The sequence below is a fragment of the Rhinatrema bivittatum genome, chromosome 7 (assembly GCF_901001135.1).
Source record: "Rhinatrema bivittatum chromosome 7, aRhiBiv1.1, whole genome shotgun sequence".
Lineage (NCBI taxonomy): Eukaryota > Metazoa > Chordata > Amphibia > Gymnophiona > Rhinatrematidae > Rhinatrema > Rhinatrema bivittatum.
Genome location: NC_042621.1, coordinates 162,999,210 through 163,020,858, shown reverse-complemented (window position 1 = coordinate 163,020,858; position 21,649 = coordinate 162,999,210). Strand labels below are relative to the sequence as shown.

Genomic DNA, 21,649 nt, shown 5'->3' with positions numbered 1-21,649 from the left:
AAATCTATATATGGGCCAAGCTGAACAAACATGTTTGCCTGTCAATCCCTATAGACATCACATTAAACTCTGGTGACATTTTATTGATGCTATTTTGATTTTGTGAGAGAGTGATGAAGGAAACATTCTTGATCTTTCTTTCATGGGTGAATGGGTATGATGTCAGACTCTAAATCACTTCATCATTTAGTACCACTGGGCATCCTTTCCTTGATATCTTTATTTCTTTGAAATACGATGGATTTGAATTCACTATATACAGGAAACCCACTGATAGGAATAATCTTCATTTTTCCAGGTAACATCCTTGGCATCTCCTTGAAAATCTATGCGTTGGACATTTCCTCCATTTGAGATGTTTGTGTTCTAATTCACATTCACACACCTTGTTTCTTTAAGTGTGTGCATCTCATTACCTTATCCTAAACTACTCTTTCTTTTTAAACAACAAAGAACCAAAATAAAGTAGTACGATATCTCATAACTGAGTAAGAGAAAACCGGATATGACTTATAACACTCACCAAATTATATTTTTTTATGAAACTATGTTACAGTAAATTAACGGCACCTGTTTAAGAGTTTAGAATTCCAGATACTGGATTTTACACATAGTTATTGTGCCCTATTGTGAACCGTTGTGATGGCACCCGCTTAACGACGGTATAGAAAAGACTTTAAATATAAATAAATAAATACATAAATAATTTAAATGAGTACAAAATTAAAATTCAAGAAATGATGCAGAATTTTGAACAGTGAAGGTATCTCTTCCATATTTTGAAAAGGGTGCACAAAAGAGCCCAGTGGGCCAATCATGTATTGTTGCTTCAGCCTACCAGACCAGATGCACAAATGGGATTAACTTGTGTGCTTCCTTATTCTCCCCAATTTCATCATGTGCAATAAAGTATTAGGAGATATTGGTACATACTCCAGTTACATAGTACAATTGTTCTGACTTGGAAGGTGGACCCTTGGTCCGGCGAGGAGTGCAGTCTTCTCGTCGGAAGGCGAGGCCAATCACGAAGGTCGCTGGAGGTAATAGATGAAAATCTGGATGCAGGCGCCTCCTGCAGGTCGTTTAATCCAGATAGCTGGCACCTCCAGCAGGTCGAGAGAAAGAGGAGGAAACGAAGGCCGGTCCGGGGAACAAGAGCCAGCACACTCCGCAGCCAGTACAGGGGTCGAGAGCCAGAAAGTACCACAGACATTCCAGGGGTCGAGAGCCAGAATCCTCCGCAGCCAGTCCAGGAGTCGAGAGCCAGAAAGGAACCTCAGCCAGTCCAGGGATCGATAGCCAGAATAATCCATAACCAGTCCAGGAGTCAAGAGCCAAGCAGGAACGACAGCCAATCCAGGGATCACAACACGGAGGAGCAGATCAGGAACCGAAAGCAGGAAAACCACCGGAGCCACGAAGCCAAGGCAAGGTCTGAAGACTCAGACCTTGCCTTAAATAGTTGATTGAAGATGGAGTCAGGCAGGAAGGAACCCCCTACTTCCTGTAGGGGTTCCTTTAAGGCCAGGTTCTAGCCGCCCGCGCGGCCCTAGTAGGATTCAGGGGGCGTGGCTAATCGTGCCGAGGGGACGCCGCAGCCATCTTGTAGGCAGTAGCACTGCCGCTGAGGCGGGCTGCCGATGCCGGCCCCAACATCGGAGCCTGGCCCTGCCGCACGGGTGAGTGACCGGCCCCCAGTCGCCATCTGCCGCGGCTGGCGGTCACAACAGCAATTGAGTATGGTCCAAGGTTTGCTTTCCATCATGGCTGTAACATTAAAGATGCAATATTGCATTTTGAATATCGTGAAAGTGGTTTTTTTGAATGGCACACCTGTTATGACCGGTCACTATCTATTCAGTTAGTATCAATATGCAATTGATCATTTTCTGGTAATGAGCTACCAATCTCTAAGTCAGGGCATTTTATTTTACAGGCCTTCACCACTTCTGCATCTATTGGAGTCAATATAGGTTATTTGGTGCTCTTGCGGTTTTTTGTATATTGGTAAGAAATGAGATTTATATGATTGAACATCGGAGTACAATTGTATGGGATCAAGTTGAGGCTCCGTTGGTAGAACATTGTGTAGTTATAGGCCATACTTTTGATGATTTAACTTTTAGAGACCTCGAGCAACCCTTGCAGTGTGCTCGTGGGTGTGATTTTGATTTGTTATTACTTCAAAGAGAACAGAGATGAATTTACTATTTTAATATGGTGGAACCTGATGGGTTAAACAAAGAAATTGACTGGCCATGGCTTTGAGAGTATGGTGAATATCCTGTTTGGTTGGCTGGTTGGTTGTTTGACATGGAGCATTGTGATTGGGTCCCAATGTTCAGTATGTAAAACACTTGGGAAATCACTCTTGCTTGGATTCTGAGGCCTAGATTCCTCATTTCGCTATAAATATAGCGGAATGATGATTCGCGAAGAAAAAAGGGGCAGGGGGCAAAAGTGTGCAGCCGGATGCATTGCAGCGCTGCATTTTTGCCCACTCTGGTTGCAGCCATGCCACACTCTATTGCCCCCATATCGCCGGCAGTGGTACCACCACCTCATTACCTTTAACTCCACCCAAACTCCTCCCTAACTCCACCCCTTTCCCTCATTTAAATTTTACTGTCACAACACAATAAGGCCACATCACGATTTGATGACAAACGTTTAATTTGTTTGTGTTTTTGTGGTGAACTTCTCTGGTTGTTGAATAATTTTATAAATATGTGGTTAATAGAGCATTTTTTGAACTGGTCACCATTTTTGTGTAGTTTTTCCTAGAAGACGATTGGAGTTGGAGTATAATTAGACTTTGAATCAGTTTATTTCTGCATGTGTTGATATGAACTGGGTTTAAATTGATTTTTTTCTTGCAATGATGTTTTCATTAGCCCCTGAAGAAGGAATTTCATATGCTGAAACATGGACCATGTGGGCCATTATAACATCAGCACTCTCCAACAATTCTTTTCTGAGATTTTCATCAGATAAGTTCACAGCAGAATAGAGTTTATTAATTAAATGTAATAAATGCTGTTTAAAGTTTGTATAATTTGAAAAATAAAGGGTTTGGTAGATGATTTAAATGTTGGTGCCTTACACTGATACTGTTTGAAGCCCATTGTGAGCAAGAGACAGTGGATTACATTTTCAGCTCCTACCTGCTCTGATACTATTCCCCCGCAAAACTTACAAATTTGAAAATTGAAAAATAGAAATTTAATTTTAATTTTATCTTTTTGTGTGATAACAAATACATTTTTGGTATTCCTTTTTTGTGTTATCTTAGACAATGTTGAGGTGTTGCTTGTTTTTAATTACTAAAGCTACTATACAAACTAGTGTTGCACTGGATATCAGTGCTGAACTTTATACTCAGCTTTTTATAAACAGGATTCAAATAAATTATATGTAGTACTATTGAGGCACTAATGTAAAGGAGCTGGATTCAATGACTTCATCTCTACAGATTTGAGATTAGTGTAAAAAAAGTTTTTTTTACACCAGTTTCTATAAAGATAGGAAACCTATAAAATCTCAAAGCAAATCTCAAAGTGGAGGACATTTTTTCAAATTTGTAATTAAGGCCTAGATTTTCTAACCTACTGCGGCTTCATGAATCGCGCAGTACAGGGGGCGGGGGGGGGCGAAGCGGGGGGCAGGCCTGAGAAAGCCGGCAGCGATCGCACCTCTGAGGTGCGATCGCTGCTGGCTTTCGCACCCAATACCGCCATCATAAAAGGTGGTGCTATTGTGCGCGAAATAAGCAGCGAAAAGGGTTCTTACCTTTTCACTGTCCGCCATGTCTTTGCGGCATCCGCCCCGGTGCTGCCCCGACTCCTCCTGTTCTGGTCTTGACGCCGCCTCTTTTTAGTGATTGCACGAGAAAAGGGACTTTTTGCGTGAGAAAAGGGACTTTTTGCGTGCGAAAAGTCCCCTTTCACGTACGATCGCTTTGAAAAAGGACCACCTAAATTTGTTCTTACTATTCAGCAATGATAATTTTGGAGACAAGAAAGGAAAGGCAGATACAATTTAGTTTAGTAAATTGTATTAAACAGCCTGACCCCTTGGTTTACCTTGATTTCAATATTAGTATCAGGATGCACCTATAAGACAGGCTACTGTATTGCAAATTCCACCCTTTTGAAAATAGCCTTTTAAACCCACTACTTTCATTTTTTGGTTAGGTTGTAAATGCTGTTGAATGTTTTGCACTGGCATCATCCCTTTAATAAATCAGATGCCCTAATGTCGCAAATTTCTAAAGCAGACATTCAAAGAATCCATTATCTGTGAGCCCAGGTAATCTGGAGAGAGCACCCTGAGGCAGATCATAATGAAACATGGCTCCGTATCAGGTACCTTGGATACATGATTATCGTTCAGCTAAGTATTCATTAGGACTATTTTTGCCAGCTGAGTTTTGTGTCTCACATATGGTTATAAAAGTGTACTGATTAAGTTGATAGATTTAACATTGGAAGAGTTTATTTTACTTGAAAGGGATTCCTTAAAAAAAAAAAAAAAAATTAGTAATATGGACCTAGATTCTATCTTCAGCCTATAAAATCTAGATAATAGGCTATATGAGTGGTGGTTTTACATACATTTATGCTTCAAATATATATGTGCTTTTTTGTTTACATTATTCGGGGACTTAGTTTTGTTGTATCATCCTATGACGCAGCACGACTAGTGTATCCTTGTGAGCATGTGCAGGACCAGGTTAGGAGCTTGGTTCCCTTTAAATCCCCTAGAGCAGTTGCTCTCAATCTTTTTTCTATCAGGACACACCTGAGAGATGACATTCACAAACGTGACACACTGAACACATGACCATCACGGGAATAAATGTAAACATATAGGGCCGGATTTTAAGAGGTACGAGCGGAACAAATGTACGCCCGATTTTATAACAGGCACGCGCAGCCGCGCGCATGTTATAAAATCCGGGGTCGATGTGTGCAAGGGGGTGCACACTTGTGCACCTTGCGCACGCCAAGCCCTAGGGGAGCCCCTATGGCTTTCCCCCGTTCCCTCCGATTTCGGAGCAGCCTCGGAGGGAACTTTCCTTCTGCCCCCCCCACCTTCCCCTCCTATCCCCTACCTAACCTGCCCCCCAGCCCTATCTAAAACCCCCCCTCACCTTTGTTTAATAAGTTGCGCCTGCCTCTGGGCAGGCGTAGGTTGTGCGCGCTGGCCAAGTACCGGTGCGTGATCCTTCGGCACGGCCACTGTGCTGGAGGCCTCGGTCCCGCCCCGCCCCCACCCCGCCCCTTTCACAAAGCCCAGGGACATACGCACGTCCCAGGGCTTGCGCTTGTCGACGGGCCTATGCAAAATAGGCTTGGCGCGCGTAACCCTTTGAAAATCTGGCCCATACTTTGCATCCAGAGGAATCTCCTGCTTCCTAACAATGAGTGCACAGCCGAACTTAGACATTTCCCTGTACATCTCACCATTCAAAATGTTATTCTGATTCTGGTGTCATCTCAATAACAGTGATACTAACTCCTTCTATTACAAACAAACCCCACTCTGTATATGTCTATCAAACCTGCCATTCCTCAGCAGCACTAACTCCAAGAAATGAAACAGCAATATCCCTACCCATGAAAGAGCAGCAGTTCGCCACTAGTGTAATATCATATTGAGAAAATACAACAAATAAGACTGATACAAATCCCTACATGCTAGTAAAGTACCTCACCTCAATCACATACATACAGAATACAGACAGACCTACTTTCACCTAATATAGAATAAAATACCACGTATACTAATGCAGAAACAAAAACTGGAATGGAAACATCAAAACCTTCTGCATGCAGAGAACTAGAAACAGAAATATATTTCCTACTACACTAAGCAAAGTTCAAAGATAGAAGAAATGCATATTTTCAAAACTGACATATTATGGACCTTGTACCCTGTCACTCCCCTCCATGCCCCATCACACCTCACTTCTCCCAACTATTCAATTGTCCTTCACATGCTCATATCCTTGTCCAACATTTCCAGCACCCAACCCCTGCATCCTCTTCCCTGTGCCGCCTCTCTCCCTTGCTCAACTCTCCCTGCCTTCCCTCTCCCCTTCTCTACCCAGCATACCTCTGACTACCTCTTTTCTACCTCTTCCTGATCAGCATCCCCTGATCTCCCATCTCCCCCAACCCAGCAGTCCCCACATCTCCATCTCTCATTCAACTTCCATATTTCCTTCCTGCCCAGCAGCCCCCATCCCCTCCTTCCTCTACTTCTCCCTACCCAGCAACCCCAACCTCCTTTCCTCCACTGCTTCCTACCCAACAGCCTCCTCCTATCTCACAAGGCTTTCATGTCCAGCACATTTCCCCCCTCTTCCTGGCTCCCAGCCAGCAGAAGCCTTCAATCCAATCCAGAGTCTCCCTCCCACTTTACCAGCAGCAGATGAGAGCAAGAAACATTGAGGAGAGAAAGACGATGAGGCAGCAGCAGCAGAAGCTGGCAGTGGATCTACAGAGCATGCACCTCTCTCCCTCCTGCTCCTGCTTTCAGGTCCAGGCCCCATGGTGTGAAGAGAGCATCAGCAGCCTCACTGTCAGGCCAGGCACAGGAAGATAAAGTCAGTGTCCTACAGGGCCCAAATGAAGAGGAGTTGGTAATATCTTGCTCTGATCTGGGTGAAAGAGAAGGGAATAACCTCCATTTGGGCAGGAAGAGGAGAAGGAAGCAAGAACAGCTTCCTCTCATACCCAATATAGGAGAAATCAGCCAACTCCTGTCCAGACTGATGAGGAAAGAGCAGCCTTCTGCTGGGTCTGAGACACATCTTCCATGACCTCGCGACACACTGGTATGTCCCGACACACCTATTGAGAATCACTGCCCTAGAGGGAGAATGCCTATGGGTGGGACCCTGCCAGGTGGGAGGTGCTTGGAGGGCATGCCCAGTATAGTGGAGGATAAGTTGCTGAACCAGTGGTGAAAGGATGGGCCCTGTGGATCTGGGACACCAGATCCTGTCTGAGAATGGGAGCGCAAGATGTCTCTCTGGGAGAGGGTAGGCAGACTTCTTGGACGTGCCTAAGGATCTGTGAAGGTAGTCATACTTCTGGGAAATGCCTAAGAGATACTGTGAACATGGGCAGACTTCTGGGAAGTGCCTGGTTAGTTGAGACTAGAGAGTAGTCTTTGTGTTTGCAAATATGTTTGCCAATCCTGACTGCGTTGAGTGAGGCACCGTAAATCAATGCACTGAAGTAACAGCAGAGTCTGAGTGTGATTCCTCTGGCTGTGTCCCTTAACTGCTTGAGTGCCACATATGGTATCTTCGTGGGATCCCTCTAAGTGCATGTTATAAAATCCAGGCCAGCGCACACTGCGAGGGGGAGATTTGGCCAGATTACGCACGGCAATGAGATCGGGCCTCCACCAGTTCCCTACCAGTCTGCTCCAATTAAGGAGCGGACTGGGAGGGAACATTCCTCCCCCCTACCTACCATCCTTCGCTCTTCCCCTCTCCTCCCCAACCCCTTTGAAGGCCCTACCTTTAGTTTCTAAATTTATGCCAGCTCCTGAGCTGGCATAAGTTGTGTGCCCCGGCAGCCTGCCGGCGCACGATCCCCCCAGCTCAGTGGCAAATGGCTGCTATACCGGCAGCCTCCAGCTCTGCTCTTCGCCGCCCCCAGGACCACCTCTTGATAGAAGCCTGGCTCTTGTGCACATAACGGGAGTTACGCATACAGCTGGGTCTCTTCTAAAATGCGCGCAGTGCACGCAAGACCCAAGCCACACACATAATCCCCATTTTTTACATGTGGGGGGGGGGGGGGGGGTTAAAAATCAGGCCCTAATAGTATAGTAACTAATTTCTCAAAGCATTGAATATTTTGGGCCATGACATACAAACTTAATGAAAGCCATTATAATTCTAAAACATGTTAAAAATATTAACTGTACTTCAGATAAAACTTTTATTGTGGTTTCCTTTAGAGATGTGCAGTTGTTTGCAATGAACTAGGAAATAAAGATGATATTTCCTATTTCGTTGCATTGAAGGAAGTAAAAAAAACAAAAGGAAAACCCACAAAATTTCATGTGGTTTTCCTTTTTTTTTGTAAGTGCACATCTTAGGGGAAAAATATCCCAAACCTGCCCCAGCCCTTCAAATTTTAATTAAATGCAACACCTCCCGACCCTCCTAACTCCCCCAATGTCCCTGGTGGTCCAGTGGGGGTCCCAGGAGTGATCTCCTGCTCTCGGGCCATCGGCTGCCACTAATCAAAATGCTGCCAGCAGCCCTTTGCTCTTACCATGTGACAGCGACTACCGGTGCCATTGGCTGGCCCCTGTCACATGGTAGGAGCAATGGACAGCCGGTGCCATCTTAAAAATTGGCGTGGGCTGTACATTGCTCCTACCATGTGACAGGGGCCAACCAATGGCACCAGTAGCCCCTGTCACTTGGTAGGGGCAAAGGGTCGTCGGCGCCATTTTGATTACTGGCAGCCAATGGCCCGAGAGTGGGAGATAGCTCCTGGGTCCCACTCTTGACCACCAAGGACTTGGGGGGATCGAGAAGGTGGGGAGCATTGAATTTAATTAAATTGCAAGGGTTGGATTGTTTTGTTTTGTTTTTTTAACGAAATTGGTTACGAAAAAAAAATTACAATCTGGGAGTGGTCTGAAATGGCCCACCCCTCAACCGGAACCTAAACAGGGATGAAAAAAATGTATGCACACCTCTAGTTTCCTTTATCTTTCACAGATTTGTCACTTCCAGTCTCAAGCAGCTTCTTCAAGTTTCAGAATTTCTTTATTCAAAACGAGATAACCAGATAATAAAACAGAACAGTGCATATTTTGATTATGCTCTAGTCTTGGATGCATTTGGAATAACATTTTTCAAATCTTTTATCACCACAACCCCTCAGCCTTGATTAAACTCCCTGATATATTCCCCACAAAAGTTTCTAAGATTTGATTTCGTAATTTATATAACATACTTTTTGAAACATATGCTCAAAGAGGATATAATGCCACCGTTTATTGCTTGATGTAGGTTATGTTCATTCATTTATTTAAAAATGTTTGGTATCACACTCTCCAAATGGTTTGTTTGTAGCAGTTTACATCATTACAGACACAACGTGTAAACAAAATTCAATGAATATTACATTAAAATAATAAAAAAGAACAGAATTTAAAAAAGAAACATGCAGTACATGTTCAACCTTCTGAAAGATCATTGAGTGTCCAAGGAGTGCTTAACTCTGTACATAGATTATAGGGCAAAGTGTTACAAAGTAGGGGGCTGGCAACAGAAAAAGCTCTCTTTCTTGTAATATCAAGCCTGGCTGTTTTCATGGTAGGGATATCTAGAAAATTTTTATCAATTGAGTGTAGTTGTATTATAGATTTGTATAAATGTAATGATATGCAAGTCCAGACAGAGGTTTCATCATATATAAGTTTAAATATCATTGTCAGTACTTTGAGGTAGATTTTAAAAACGTACGCCGGATTTTATAAGATACGCGCGTAGCCAAGCGTATCTTATAAAATCCGGGGTCGGCGTGCGCAAGGGGGTGCACATTTGTGCAACTTGCACGCGCCGAGCCCTGCGCGCGCTGCCCGTTCCCTCCGAGGCCACTCCGAAATCCCTTTGAAAATCTACCCCTTTGTGTTAGAAAATATTAGAAATACAAAATATGACTGAAATCAAAAGTCAGCCAATCAAAAGATTAGTGGGCTTTGGTTGCCTATGGGGCTAGGTAGTAGTGGTAGAGATTAGAGATGTGCATTCATTTTTCCTGAATTAAGCAATTTCAATGAAATTGCCTAATTCAGTATGGTTCGGGGGAACTGAGAAATGAATGGAATTTTTCCGAATTTCAGAAAAATTAGTTTTTTGGGTTAGCGCACACTATTGGAAGTTAGCACGCATTGTCAGGAGTTAGCACACACTAACCCGAAAATTGGGGCCCCCTTGAAAAAAAAACCCTGAACCACGGGAAAAATGAAATTTCCTGAGGGGGGCCCCGAAACGAAGCCCGTCACGATACAAAAACATGATGCACATCTCTAGTAGAGATGGTGGTGGTTATATTGGTGGGATTACTCAGCATGCATAGCTCATTAAATCTGATAGTCAATGAGCTAATCTATATTTGCTCAATGTAAAATTGGTTAAGATTTGCCAAAAATGTGATATTCTCCAAAAGTAAAGCCCACAAAATTTGGGATAATGTTCATTCTGTTTATTCCTTTAAGGGAATTCTGCCCTTCTTACCCTTCTTTAGTGAGAAACCTCTAGAAATTTGTAAAGCTGAAAAAAATCTCTACTGCCCTTTGCCTCTAACTTTATGAATAGAACTGTGTGTGTTTTCATCCCTGTATTTATTATACATAGGACCTCAAGGACCCCAAGGACCCCCTGGTGGTAATCAGTGCCCAGCAGAAAGAGATGGATTTACTGGGCCCAAAGGTGACCGCAGTTGGCCAGGAGACAAAGGAGATACTGGTCAACCAGGTAAAAGATAATTGTACTCCTTATTTCCCAATCTCTTGATAAATCATTGCAGTATACAATACGGATAAAGTTGAGCCAGTAGATTTAGTGTATTTGGATTTTCAAAAGGCTTTTGACAAATTCTCACAAGAGAGATTCCTAACGAAATAAAAAAGTCTTGGGATAGGAGGCAATGTCCTTTTATGGATTGCAAACTGCTTAAAAGATAGAAAACAGAGAGTAGAATTAAATGGTCAGTTTTCTCAGTAGGGAAGGTAAACAGTGGAGTGCCTCAGGGATTTATACCGGGACCAGTGCTTTTTAATATTTATGTATTTATTTATTTACTTATTGGCTTTTTTATACTGATATTAGTGGGTACATCATATCAGTTTACATCAAACTGAAGGTAGAAATTACATATAACAGGGAAGGGGGATGGAATTGCAGGGAATAAAAACCAGAGTAATAACTAAAGAAGAGCGAGAAAAGAAACTGCAGAGGAATAACATGTTAACATAATAACGTGAATATTAGTAATTAGAAGCAAACATCTGTGGCAATGGGTTTATGGTGAAAGGTCCTAATCTGGGTATTCCTGAAGAGCCAGGTCTTTAACTTTTTCTTGAATTTGATGGGGCAAGGCTCGAGGCGGAGATTCGTAGGTAGTGTGTTCCAGCGGGTGGGGCCTGCAATGGACAGGGCTCAATCCCTTGTGGAGGAGAGGTGTGCATTCTTGAGGGAAGGGATATGGAGCGTGCCATTATGGGTTGCTCTAGTGGGGCAGCTGGATTGTATGAAATGGAAGGGCTGGTCGAGCCAGCTAGAGTTGTGAAGGTAGATGTATTTGTGAATAATGGTAAGGATTTTGTAAAGGATGCGTGAAGAGATAGGGAGCCAATGGAGGTTTTTGAGGATGGGAGTGATATGGTCAGATTTACGGGCATTTGTGATGGTTCTAGCAACAGCATTCTGCAATATTTGGAGGGTTTTATGGTGGAGTAGGAGAGGTCCAGAAAAAGGGAGTTGTAGTAGTCTAGTTTGGATGAGAGGTTCACATGAATAACGGTACGGAGGTCGTGTGTATGGAGAAGGGGTTTGAGTTTTTTTCATAACATTGAGCTTATAGAAGCCTTCCTTTAGGACATTGTTGATGTGTTTTTTCATGTTTAGATGCTGGTCAATCAGGACACCAAGGTCTCGTACGAAGGGCTGAGAGGCAATAGACCTGAATGCTGGGTCACTTGAGAGGGAGGGCTTGGGGCTTTGATGGTTGGATATGAAAAGTAGTTCAGTCTTGGAGGAGTTGAGGGCAAGGTGGAGATGTGTGAGATTTATAAATGATCTGGAAAAGGGAATGATGAATGAGGTGATCACATTTGCAAATGATTTAAAAATATTCAGAGTTGTTAAATTACAAGCAGATTGTGATAAATTGCAGGAAGACCTTGCAAGACTGGAAGACTGAGCATTTAAATGGAAGATGAAATTTAATGTGGACAAGTGCAAAGTGATGCATAGAGGGGAAAGTAACCCAAGCTATAGTTACTCGATGTTAGGCTCCACATTAATAGTCACCACACAGAAAAAAGATCTAGGCATCAAAGTGGACAATACACTGAAATCATCAGCTCAGTGTGCTGTAGAGGTCAAGAAAGCAAACAGAATGTTAGGAATTATTAGGAAAGGAATGGTTAATAAAAAAGAGAATGTCATCATACCTTTTGTATTGCTCCATAATGAAACACACATTGAGAACTGTGTGCAATTCTTGTCACCGCATATCAAAAAAGAGGTACAGAGCAGGGCAACCAAAATGATAAAGGGGATGGAATGGTTCCCTAAAAGGAAATGCTAAAGAAGTTAGGGCTATTCAGCTTGAAAAAGAGATGGATGAGGGGCAGTGTGATAGAAGTCTACAAATCATGACAGGACTAGAGCGGGTAAATTTGAATTGGTTATTTATTCTTTCAGATAATTCAAGGACTAGGGGGCACTCCTTGAAGTTAGAAAGTAGCACATTTAAAACAAATTGGAGAAAATTATTTTTCACTCAACACACAATGAATCTCTGGAATTCATTGCCAGATGATGTGATAAAGCAGTTACTATAGGAGGGTTTAAAAATGTTTTGGACAAGTTCCTGGAAGAAAAGTCCATAAACGGTTATTAATAGCCACTACTTATTATTGGCATTAGTAACATGGGATTTATTCACAGTTTGGGTACTTGCAAGGTACTTGTAACCTGGATTGACCATTATTGGAATCAGGATGCTGCTCTTGATGGACCCTCGATCTGACCCAGTCTAGCAATTTCTTATGTTTTATGCATAACACACAAGAGATGTTAATTGTCTATATAATACTACTCAACCATTATATGTCTGGTGACTATGAACCTATGATAAGGACTAAAGTTCTTTTTGAAATTAATGTATATTAAATGTTCTTCTAAATCCTGAAATTAAACATTTCAACACAATAGGGTAAGAGGTTGATTCATCCCTAGAGCAACTGAAAAGCAGATATTTTCAAAATATCTCCAATTGTGAAAAACTATACCTCTCGTTGTTTCTTATGAGAGTAAAAATTAATACAGCCCCATCCCTGGTTGCAGACTGCTCTCCGATTGGGCCATAAAAGATTTAATAGGCTCTTTGGGGATAGAAACACTCCTGGCTAAATGTCGTATGACATAGTGAGGGCAAAGGTAGCGCCGGCGCCATTTTGAATATTGGCAATACGGCGCGAGTGCAGGAGGTCGCTCCCGGACTTTTGCCCTCACTATGTCATACGGGTCGTATAACATAGTGAGGGCAAAGGTAGCGCCGGCGCCATTTTGAATATTGGCAATACGGTGCGAGTGCAGGAGGTCGCTCCCGGACCCCTGCTGGACTTTTGGCAAGTCTTGTGGGGGTCAGGAGGCCCCCCCAAGCTGGCCAAAAGTCCCTGGGGGTCCAGCGGGGGTCCAGGAGCGATCTCCTGCACTCGTGACGTCGGGTGACAGGAACCAAAATGGTGCCGGCGCTACCTTTGCCCTGTCATATGGTAAGGGCAAAGGGCCACCGGCGCCATTTCTATTAACGCAGCCATGGCCCGAGAGCGGGAGATCGTGGGAGATCGTGCCGGGACCCCCCTACTGGACCCCAGGTAATTTAAAACATTTTGGGGGGTTCAGGAGGGTGGGGGATTTGTTTTAAAGGGTTGGGGTGGGTTTTAGGGTTGTTTTGGTGTGCTGGCTTTTCCACCCTCCCCCGATTTACGATTTTTTACGATTTTTTGACGATAAATCGGGGGAATTGTTATTGTATCGCGGCTCTAACGATTTTTGACGATTTAAAATACATCTGACGATTGTTTTAAATCGTCAAAAAACGATTCACATCCCTACCCAAAATAAGCAAAAGCTCCTACACACCTCCTAAACCTTCAAAAGTAACTTACACTTCCCCCAGAGCTCCCAGGAGAGAGCTGCTTATAAAGCCTCATAAAGGGGATGGCCATTCCAGCATCCTCAAAGGGAGGGACTGCATTTGAATGGTAACCTCTCTATTCACTAACTTACACTGCACTAGCTGAATAAGGAATCTCCCAGGGCTTATGGTAATATGACTATGGGTGTCCTTTACATGAATATGGCAGATGGCCACTCTCATGCTTTTTTCTTTTACTCTCATTTATTAGACATGGAGCAAAACCAAAAAAATCTAGGTGCTGTTTCTTGTTACTTTTAAAAAGCCCTATGATCTCAACAGCAGAGGATTGCATTTGCCTTTGTCCCAAACTCTGCACAATAGAAAAGTGCAGTCATTCGAAGCAATGACGTTTGACGTTTGAAATGAAAAGATGGAAAAAATGAATAAAAATATGTTGGGAGGGAAGGTTCACTTCTGTCATTTTGCATGCACTATTTACAAATACTATGCATTAAAACTGTTTATTTGCAACTAACACACACTAAAACAAAAAAACCCCAACAAAATAATAATGAAACAAAATGAAATATATAAAAAACAACTTGAAATAAAATTGTTTCATTTCCTTTATATTTTCTGACATGTACATGCCCTACTGCACAAGAATCTCCACATGTTTGCTCCATGTATAGACATCTTCCCCTTTGCTTCTGCTATATCCCCACTCATCCCTCTTTCTCACACCAACTCCCACAAGTGTATATCACTAGCATCTATCTTGCACACAGCCATTCGTCTTCCCTACTCACACACCCCCATATAGATTCACACTTCATGAGACTTAGGAAATACCACTAAGAGCACCAAATAACCTTCTAAAAAAGCATGATTTCTTAAACAGAGAAACATTTTCTAACCACAATATTTCCCCTTTCTTGGAAAAATCACTAGGTCCTAGTTTTAATGAGCATCCTGCAGTTTGAATAGTGGTCCTTTGCCTGCAGGGGTCTTCCTTTTCTCCTTCTATTGCCAGAGGCAGGGTAGCACTGTATCCATCCAAGGTTGAAAAAAAAAAGAAAACTCATTAGGTTTGTCACAAAGATAACACAGGTGAAAACTTGGAAAGTGTTATGTTTAAGGAAGAATGTGAACCCCTTGGGCTGAGGTGAGTGATGACTCCGCCCACAAGGAGGAGCCCTGTGAGCCTCACCATTAGCAGGCGAAGTCTCAGTGCAAGGCACACAGCTAAAAGTAGAGACTTTATTATATAGGAAGGAAAGTAATGTCCACAGTAATAGCAATATGGAAATAAAGTCCTGGGCAATGGGAATTACCCAGAATGAGACACAGTGGAGAAGATCCGGTAGTGGCCCATGGAACGGGGTACACCATGGATCCCCTCTGGCAAGAGTAGACACCTCAGGATACAGAGCCGGTAGTGGCCGCGGAGCGGGGTACGCCAAGGAAGCCTGTACAGTTGTTTTTGGTAGCGATGCCAATCCCGGAAGTGGTTCTGTGAAGATGGTGAACTGTAGAGCAGGAAGGATGAAAGGCTCTTATTGAAGAAAGGCGATAGTGGCCCAAGGATTGGGGTACGCCGCGTAGGCTCCTCAGTGTAGTACAGAAATTAAGATGTCTGTAGAGGTTCTCACAATAGCATGCACTAGTGACATCTGGTTTGACATACATACTAAAATTGTTCTTATTTATATTATTTTATTTATTTTATTTAAAAGCTTTTATATACCGATGTTCATGTACTGGTACATATCACGTCGGTTTATATAGAACCAAAGTTGGAAATTACATCGAACAATCGAACATTATATCAACCAAGAGGGTACAAATAACAGGTCTAACATCATGAGAAATTACAGCTAATGCTGAGAACTTATAGATAGAGCTGAAGACGATTTAGGATTAAAATTAACATTATTATTACAAATAATAAATAAATAAACAACAATCAACAAAGTCGGAATTACAACCGACTTAATAAACATGGGTGAAGATTGAAGTAAGTGGAGCCAGACAGGAGAATTAAGGGCTACGGCGTCGTAGTTCTAACGTGATGGGGTATGAAATGAGTGAATCAACCCTAGGGAGAGACCTTTAAGTGAAGGCTTTTGTAAAAAGCCAAGTTTTTAGCTTCTTTCTGAACGTTCGACTACAGGTTTCTAGACGAAGGTCCGTGGGGAGGGTGTTCCATAGAGTAGGGCTAGCAGTTGAGAAAGCTCGTTTCTTAAGAAGTGACTTGGCTGGAGGTGCATATAAAGTGCCTAAGTAGCTGAATCTGATAGGTCTTAGTGATGCATGGGGACGAAGTTGGTCGCTTAGATCTAACGAAGTTTGGGAATGAATGGTCTTGTGGGTTATGGTTAGTACTTTAAAAATTATTCTATATTTAATAGGGAGCCAGTGAAGGTTTTTTAAAATAGGTGTGATGTGTTCACCTCTCCTAGAGTTAGTTAGAATCCTGGCAGCTGAGTTCTGCAACATTTGTAGTGGTTTGGTTGTGATAGCTGGTAGGCCAATTAGCAGAGAGTTGCAATAATCGATTTTTTGAGAATAGAATTGTTTGGAGGACTGTTCTAAAGTCCTGAAAATGAAGGAGAGGTTTCAGCTTTTTCAATACGTGTAGTTTGTGAAAGCATTCTTTCGTTGTGTTTTTGACAAATTGTTTGAGATTCAGCTTATTGTCGATGGTGACACCAAGGTCTCTGACATGTGTGGGTGGGATCCAAGATGGTGTGATTAGATTGCTGGTGGCCTGAAAGTTGTCATCAAAATTGATCAGCATAAGTTCCGTTTTTGAAGTATTGAGAACTAAGTCGAGGCTAGTGAGGAGGGAGTTTATGGACTGTAGACACTTGTTCCAGAAGTTGATGGTGTTGGATAAAGATTCAGTGATTGGCAGCAGAATCTGGACGTCATCGGCATATATAAAATGAGTGATCTTTAGGCTTGAGAGCAAATGACAAAGGGGGAGAAGGTAGATGTTAAACAGGGTTGGAGAGAGGGAGGATCCTTGAGGGACTCCGAGAGTGGACTTGACCGGGTGAGAATCCTTGTTGCTTATTCTAACCTTGTATGTCCTGTTGGTAAGGAATGATCTGAACCATTCGAGGGCTGATCCAGAGATGCCAATGTCTGAGAGCCGGGTGATGAGGATCGAGTGCTTTACGGTGTCAAATGCTGCCGATATATCTAGAAGAGCCAGGAGGAAGGGGGTATTTTTCTCCAGTCCGGAGAGGACTCTGTCTGTCAGTGAGATTAAGAGTGATTCCGTACAGAGGGATTTGCGGAATCCGAATTGGGTTGTTGTGAGAATCTTGTGGTCTTCAAGGAATTCTGACAGCTGCTTATTAACTATTCTCTCCATGATTTTGGTGATAAACGGTAAGTTAGCGATGGGGCGAAAATTGGCTGGGTCTGCTGGGTTCAAGTTGGGTTTTTTGAGGAGAGGTTTGAGGGTGGCTATTTTTAGCGTGTCTGGTACTTCTCCTTGGGTTAACGAACGGTTGATGATCTCTGCTAAGGGCTTCGCATGATGTTTGGGATGGCGAGTAGAAAATTTGGATGGAATGGCATCTATCGGATGATTAGATGGTTTCATCTTTTTGAGAATAGATTCAATTTCGAGTGAGGAAGTGAGTTCAAAGGATTCTAGGTTAGCTTTCTGGCTGGAGGAGGGAACGAAGAGAGATGGAGGTTCTATGTTAAGCATAGCCAAAGGTGCTATTAACTTCAGGATTTTGTTTTCGAAGAATTGTGCAAGTTCAGTGCATCTGGATTGAGCTTGATTGTCAGGGATAACTGGGGAGGTGGGTTTTGTGAGCTCTGAGACATAAGAGAACAGTGCTTTGGCATCAAATGAAAAATTATGAATTTTGTGGGCATAAAAATCTCTCTTTGTGCGAAGGATGTTATTTCTGTAACTGTGCATCAGGGTTTTGTATTCATTTAGTGTAGCGTGGATGGTCTCTTTCGCCATGTATGTTCTTTTTTTCTCAGTTCTAGTTTGATGTTTTTTAGTTCTTGAGTGAACCATGGTTTTTTGTTTTTAAGGGTTGGGTCGAGCTCTTTAGTTTTTAAGGGGCAAAGTTTTTCTGCCACCTTGTTTGTGATGCTGTGCCATGTAGTGATGGCTGCTTCTGCGTCAGACAGGTCAAGGTTAGTGAGTTCCTATGAAAGATGAGAGGTAAGGTCTTCCATAGAGCAAGAGTTCCTATAGTGGATTGTGGTTTTAGTGGTTGTTGACAAAGGGTTGTCTTTGATACAGAGATCCGTTGTGATCATTAGATGGTCAGACCATGGGATAGGGGAGCAAAGAGGGGGGGAAGAAGGTTGTGAGGCCAGAGTTTATGAAAATAAGGTCCAGGTGTGCCCCGCTTTGTGCGTGGGGCTTTTAACGATTTGTGAGAAGCCCATAGCCTTGAAGGAAGATAATAGTATTTCGCTGTTGGAGGATAGGGGGATCGCGTCAATGTGCAGGTTGAAGTCTCCCAGGATGACTGCTGGGGTGTCATTTTTGATGTGCTTGGCAATAAGCTCGATGAGAGGAGATGGATCCAAATCTAGGAGGCCAGGCGGAGCATAGAGTAAACAAATTTGGAGATGTTTAGAGCTAAAGAGGGCAAATTCCAGTCGTGAGGTATGTATGGAGATCTGTAGGGATAGACTCAGCTCTTTTTTAGCAGCTAAGCAGAGTCCGTCCCCCCCTCTTTTTTTAGGTCTAGGAATTGAGTAGATATCATAGAGGTGAGTGGGTAGTTGATTTATAAGAGCTAGGTCTGTGGGTTTCAACCAGGTTTCAGTGATTGCACATATATCCGGTTGTGAATCCAGGAGATAGTCATTGATTAGATGAGTTTTTTTCGAAATTGATTGGGCGTTAATGAGTGTTAGTGTGAAAAATGAAAGCCCAAGGAATTGGGTGAGTGGGGATGTCATAATTGGTATCAGACGCTGAAGTTGGTGGACTGTAGGATCAGTGCGTTTTATACGGTTATGGTATAGGTTTTTTATGGTGGGGATAGGGAACATGAGCAAGATTGGAGCCCCACAAAGGTATTGAAGAAGAGGAAGAATTAATGATGTCTGAATGAGGCTTGTCCCTGTAGAAAATGAAAGCTGAGAGGGAAATAGCCCTTAGTGGTTGGTTGAGAGCAGGACGTGGAAGGATGAGCCCTTAGTGGTTGGACGAGAGCTGGATGTGGATGGATGAGAGCTGGGCAAGAGCAGGACGTGGATGGATGAGAGCTGGATGAGAGCTGGACGTGGATAGATGAGAGCAGGATGAGTGCTGGACGTGGATGGATGAGAGCTGGACGTGGAAGGATAAGCCCTTAGTGGTTGGATGAGAGCTGGACGTGGATGGATGACAGCTGGACGTGGATGGATGAGAGCTGGATGAGAGCTGGACGTGGATGGATAAGAGCCGGATGAGAGCTGAACGTGGATGGACGAGAGCAAGACGTGGAAGGATATTACACTTTTTAATAATTCAAAGCAGATTACATTCATGTACTTAGGTATTTACCTATTCCCAGAAGGTTTATTATCTAACCGGGTCATTCAACAAAATGCGTTATGGCATTAATGCACGTGATAACGAGTTAACGCATGTGTTAATGCCATAATGCATGCGTTATGAACAATAATGCAGGGCACGAATGCAAATTTTTTGGAGGGGCAGGATCAGGGAAGAGTTTGGGTGGGGTTTAGTTAAATGAGGGGCAATATCACACCAAGCGATAGCATAACGCATGCTATCACACAGTTTTAACAATGGAAATAACTACACCATTTTTCCTGGTGATATGGCCGAAATGGCATAACACAATTTGCGATAAATTTTTGGAATTGCATTTTGGCCATTTCTGGTCTTGGAGAGGGAGAGGGGAGAGGGGAGTGAGAGAGAGGGATTGTAGCAGGACGTGCTAAGTTAGCGCACTATACAATACTACTAATGCGAAGCGGTAATTCACAAATTTCCATAAACATGACCCTTTTTGTTATCGAGGGCAGTTTCAATACTTTGATGAATCTAGGGGTAAATTTGTACAAGAGGCAATAGACAGTAAAGCAAAATTACTCAAGGTGACAAGGAGTAAGAGAGTGTTGTAGCCTGCAGCTCTAACCACTAGGCTATTCCTCCACTCCATGTAGATGTGAACATATAGGTGCATTTCATACTAATTTTTACATGTCTGTGGTGGAAATATTGTCAAAACTATTACTGATTCTGGAATTCTGCTTTTAATTGTTTCATCAATAATTTTGTTCTGATATAATTTCTGTTGTGATATTTTCCCCTAGGCCTATCAGCCTCTGAAGACACAGAATTGCAAAAAAGTTTGTCTGATTTAAGGCATAGGATCTCTGGAATTGAAAGAGGTAATATTGATTTTACATAGAAGAAATAGGATTACACGGCAAAACAATCAACTGGTTCATATCTTATCTAAATCACAGGTATTTCCAAGAACAGATCAAAGACGCAATATCAGAAAAAATAAACCTTCAAACAGGAGTTCCACAGGAATCAGCCCTGTCCGCAACACTATTTAACATATACCTACTGCCATATTGCCACCTACCTGGCAGGCCTAGGTATCATTACATTACATATATGCTGGTGACATTCAAATAATCCTACCTGTCGAGGACACAATTGAAAAGACACTAAACCTAGCCAACATGTACCTAGATATAATAAACAGCTACTAAACCAAATGGAGCTAGTTATTATAACATCGAAAAAAACAAATTTCTACATTTAGAACGAAAAATATTGAGGTCATTCAAAACCCAATTATGCTGAAAAAACAACCAGAAAATAGAATTATCTGAGAAAGTACAGAACTCCGGAGTAATAATGGTCACGGAACTAAGCATGAAACAACACATATCTTTAAAAGTAAAGGAAAACTACGCAAAACTCATGGTTCTCAGGAGATTAAAACCATTACTAACACCCACAAATTTTCGAACAGTGCTACAGGCTTTAATATTTGCAAGCACAGATTACTGTAATGCCCTGTTATTAGGATTACCATACACAACGCTAAGACCACTCCAAATACTACAAAACACTGCAGCAAGAATTCTGACTGGGGAAAGAAAAAGAGGACCATATTACGAAACTCTAGCAGAATTACAACTGGTTACCCATTGAGCACAGAATACAGTACAAAGCACTATGCATTATACATAAATTAATACATAATGAAAAAGCAGAATGGTTGAACACAGCACTACGGGTATATGTCCCACATAGAAACCTGAGATCAGCTAACAAAGTACTACTAAACATCCCCTCTGTCAATACAGCAAGACTAACTCAAGTTAGAGAACGGGCATTATCACTGGCAGGACCTATTCTATGGAACATCATGCCACTTGAGATCAGATTACAAAGAGATCTCAAAACATTTAAAAAGAGTTCTAAAAACCTGGCTTTTTAAAACAAGCCTATCACAAAGAGAATGGAGAATAGAGAATAGAAAAAAAGAAGGGAGCAGGTGGTAGAAACACCCGCACACAACACTTGACTCGATTGTGCGCTTTTATTATTTTATCACACTGTTAACATAGAAGAAATATTCAGTTTATAAACTAAACCTGTAATCTAGAATGAAACCTGTATAAAAGGACATGATTTATCACTCTCACTAAATAATATTGATCACAAAATTATATTACCGAATCTTTATGGCACCTATGTAGAA

The 21,649-nt window shown here is 42.4% G+C and overlaps 1 protein-coding gene across 1 annotated transcript in view; it reads left to right on the top strand.

The window, feature by feature from the left end:
• Positions 1-21,649, top strand: part of LOC115096192 (pulmonary surfactant-associated protein A-like) — a 28,093-nt gene that overhangs the window by 4,193 nt on the left and 2,251 nt on the right. Inside the window, exon 3 of the mRNA XM_029610703.1 lies at positions 10,400-10,519. Coding sequence (XP_029466563.1) covers positions 10,400-10,519 — 120 coding nt within the window. The remainder of the gene's footprint in view (positions 1-10,399; positions 10,520-21,649) is intronic.